Genomic DNA, 3937 nt, shown 5'->3' with positions numbered 1-3937 from the left:
AAGATATGCTCCGGACATGAGTCATAAACTGTGAATATCAACAATCAATTTGATCAAATTTGAATCATATCTTTGAATTTCCGATATAAGGATATTAACCCATTTCAGCCTATTTTCGCCTAAAAAATAGCCTCTAAAACCTAAGTCCGATTTGATAATAGACCCCCAAATCCTGAACTTTTCATAGAAATGTCAACGCCTACTAAAATAGTGATATCTCAGCCTCTGTAGAAGATAAAAACACACTTTAAAAGGCATTTGAGAGCTGACACATGTGGCTTTCCTTGTAAAAGGTGTTTATTGGTATGACAATTCAATAGCATTGTCAAATATTGCTGTAAACACAGAAAATTTTTAAAAAACTAAAAAACGTATGAAAAAACAAGCAACAAATCACTCCAAACCACTCAAATAAAATCAAAAATGTGCTCCACACTGCCCCCTTGTGTCCCCTTGCAACCATAAAAAAAAATGCAGTCCATTTACCATCAAAGGGGCAAGTGTCTAAAGTGTCAGCTAGTGTTTAGCAAACACTTACAAAAAATGTCTGTAGTGTTTTCCAAAACACTCAATGTGGACAGGCAGGTCACACTGTATGCAGCCATACACAGTTAGCCCACTGCCTACTACATCTTTTTTGTCCAGCAACAACTGGCACTCCCTGCAGAGCTTCCGCTTCTCAAACACCTTCCCGAAGTCGTGCATTGGGGGACCTGTGGCTTCTCCTGACGTGCTGGGTGCTGGGGAGGCTGCCCTGCTCGATGTGCTTGGTGCTGGGGAGGCTCCCCTGCTCTCTGGAGTGGAAGGAGAGCCAAATGGAGAGGCTGGTCTGGAAGCTGGGGACAGAGGAGGAGGAGGAGAAGGAGGAGGGATCACAGGAGGGGCCCTCCTTGTCACCGGTGTGATGAGCTCCTCCAGCAAGGTCTCCAGCCAGTCCTTGTAATGTTTGTGCCTTCCTCCAACAGACCTGGCTGCAACGTAGGCGTTGTAGCACGACACAGACAGGCCCCAGAAGAACACACGCCGCCACCATTTCTTTGACCGATGATCGAAACCATAGTATCCAATCATCTGGTCGAGGAGATCCACACCTGGAACACACATGGAACTCTGTTTACATACGTACATTTTCACTCAAATGACCTCAGTGAATATAAGCTTACAGTATTTTAATTTTTGTTTATAAAACATAAATCTGTAAAACAAACCTTTCATGTGGCTCTGGTAGTCCGCCAGGCAAGCGGGCACTACCACATCAGCCCGGTGGGTCTCATCTCTCCTCCGCCTTACAGTCCCTGTTGCGCTGGGGTCATGGTGATTGGACAAGACCATCACCGTCTTTGTGTCTTGCCACACGCAGAAGGTGAGGTCATCCTGCTGTGCCACCCGGAACTCGTGCTTCCCCAGCGCAGCCCTCTTTGTCAGGCTGTGGTCCTTCGGCAGCCCCTTCCTATTGGCCCGAAGGGTGCCACAGCCGTACAGGAAAAGGCCGTTCATCTCCTGGAGGAGTTCTACACTGGTGTAGAAGTTGTCCATATAAATGGACAGGAAGGTGCCATTGTATGGCTTGGCGAGGTCCAGCACCACGCGCTGTGCCAGGCCCGTCTGCGGCGCCGCTTCACGTCCTGTGTACACCTGGGGAGTTTGCAAGAAGAAACACAAGTCTGAGGAAGGGCCTTGGGTGCTTGAAAGGTCACTCAAATAACAACACATTACAGAATACATATTTGCATATTCTTGGTGTGCTGATTTTTTTCCTTACTTTGAAGTGCGGAACGTAGCCTGTTGAGCTCTCCGCCATCACCCAAACCTTCACGCCCCATTTGGTTGGCTGGAATGAATGAATGAATGTTTATTTCACACATTACCAAAAGATGCAGGTTACATAGGCAAAATAGAGGTGAGACAATTTGATCAATCAATCAGCAGTACCTTCATTGGCAGGTATTGCCGGAAGCCAAGCCTGCCTTTGAACTTGATCATTGATTCGTCAATGCTGACTGTGCCGTTGACCTCATAGAGGTCCTGGAAGCGCTGGTTCAGGAAGTCCAGGTACCAGCGCAGTTTCCAGAGCTTATCAGCTGGGTCGCCTCGTGCGTTGTTATCTTGGAGGTGAAGGTATCTGAAGAGGTGAGAGAGGGGAGGATGGAAGAGGGGGGGTAGGGGAGGGGGGGTAATTAGACACATATTACAATATATTATAAACAATATAATGTCTTGTATATTGTATACAATATTGTATATTGTATTGTATATTATATACAAGTAGACACATCTTGGATGAAATGAAAAATTGTAGGCTATATCATTATATAGGTTAGTTACACTTGAGGGTTACAGGGTCTGTCTAAGTGCAGTGTCTGTCTTGGTGCAAAGAGTGAAGCGCATTCTCTCCACATTCCTGACAATTGAATAACAATAGGCCTACTAGGTGTTTGCCCACACACAATAGGTGTAGCAGCCGAGCCCAGCAGGGGTTTCTTACCCCAGTGTATAAGCTCGCTACTATGGCAATACTCCCACTACACCTCTAATACATTTGCAATATATTTCATTTCCCTTAGGGCATCATAACAATGGTACTAATGTTACATTTTATCTATCAAACTACTATTATTTATATAGCGCATCCTATTCAATGGGGCGCATCTATATCACGCAATGGTTATAATAACAAGGATAATATTATTGTTCTTAGCCTACCTCCAAATGGCGTCAAATCGGTCCCGGGACATATTCTGGCCGAAGTTGGTTTTGAAGATGTTTTTGGATAGCCGCCAGTACTCTCTTCGGACGGGAAGTTTCATTATCCCCATGGCGAGACACAGCCCAATGAATGTTTTCATTTCTTTCACTGTTACCGGGGTCCACTTGGCTGCTTTTTTGGCTGGGGGAATTGTGCGTCTCTGGTCGGCATATCGGTTCGTCTCCGTGACAAGACGGTCCCACATTTCCTCCGTGTAAATTTTCTCGAAAGAAAATAGAGGTGTGGAATCGGCTTGTAAGCCAACACCGCTTTTCACCCCGGGCACCCTTTTGAACGCTTTGACCGGCACAGGACGGTAACAGCGCTGCTCCGTTACCCAGTTTCCATGGAAGCCTTCGAATTGGTCTTCTTCGTCAGACTCATCGTCATCGTCATCCTGAAACATAGTTCTGACCCACTGATCTCTGTCCAAGGGCTGCCAATCGGGGTCTGTAACTGGGTCATCATTTAACTCTTCATCAACGGTGGAATGTTCAGAATATTCCGCGTCTTCAAAATCGCTTCCTTCGCTAATATTATTTTCTTCCTCCATCGCTCTAACAGATCCGCTCAAAGTGAAGAAAAAAAAAACTTTTCCTTCCCAAAACAATCCCAGAATGCATTGCGAGACCCCACGTGTGTTTTCTGAATGATTTCATTTGCCTAGAGACCGGAAATAGGCGAAAAACTACAGCTAAACTACAAATTGACGTAGACGTCATCCCGTCTTCAAAGGTATATTGACGCGAACGGCATCCCGTCTTTAAAGGGAGAATGACGCGAACGTCATCCCGTCTGAAATGGGTTAATAGTATCTCAAAGTTTCCTGCTACGGATATGAGACGTATTGCTTCCCAGATTTTAGCACACACAGGACGAGGCATTTCGGTAGTATCCTGCCATATGCTGTCACCAGACATGTGGTGTGTTTGGCTTTCAAAATATGGCATCAGTCATATCTAGAAAAAATGTGGACTCCATATTCTGATGGTGTCAAAATGATCCCAATCCGGACTTAAGATATGCTCCGGACATGAGTCATAAACCATGAGTATCGACAGTCAATTTGATCAGATTTGCATCATATCTTTGAATGTCCGACATAAGGATATTAATACTATCTCAAAGTTTCCTGCTACGGATATGACACGTATATTGCTTCCCGGATTTGAACACACACAGGGCGAGGCA

The 3937-nt window shown here is 45.3% G+C and overlaps 1 protein-coding gene across 1 annotated transcript; it reads right to left on the bottom strand.

The window, feature by feature from the left end:
• Window positions 1-275: 275 nt before the first annotated feature.
• LOC310771050 (uncharacterized protein) lies at window positions 276-3299 on the bottom strand (the record flags this gene model as incomplete). The annotated part of the gene is made up of 3 exons (XM_083663731.1): window positions 276-1091; window positions 1209-1516; window positions 2704-3299. 3 exons carry the CDS (start codon window positions 3297-3299, stop codon window positions 535-537), a joined length of 1461 nt encoding a protein of 486 aa, XP_083519857.1. The 3' UTR covers window positions 276-534.
• Window positions 3300-3937: the final 638 nt, after the last annotated feature.

Source organism: Poromitra crassiceps (genome assembly GCF_964638095.1).
Source record: "Poromitra crassiceps genome assembly, contig: HAP1_SCAFFOLD_318, whole genome shotgun sequence".
In the NCBI taxonomy this organism is placed as follows: Eukaryota; Metazoa; Chordata; class Actinopteri; order Beryciformes; family Melamphaidae; genus Poromitra; species Poromitra crassiceps.
This window is presented reverse-complemented; position numbering and strand designations above follow the sequence as displayed.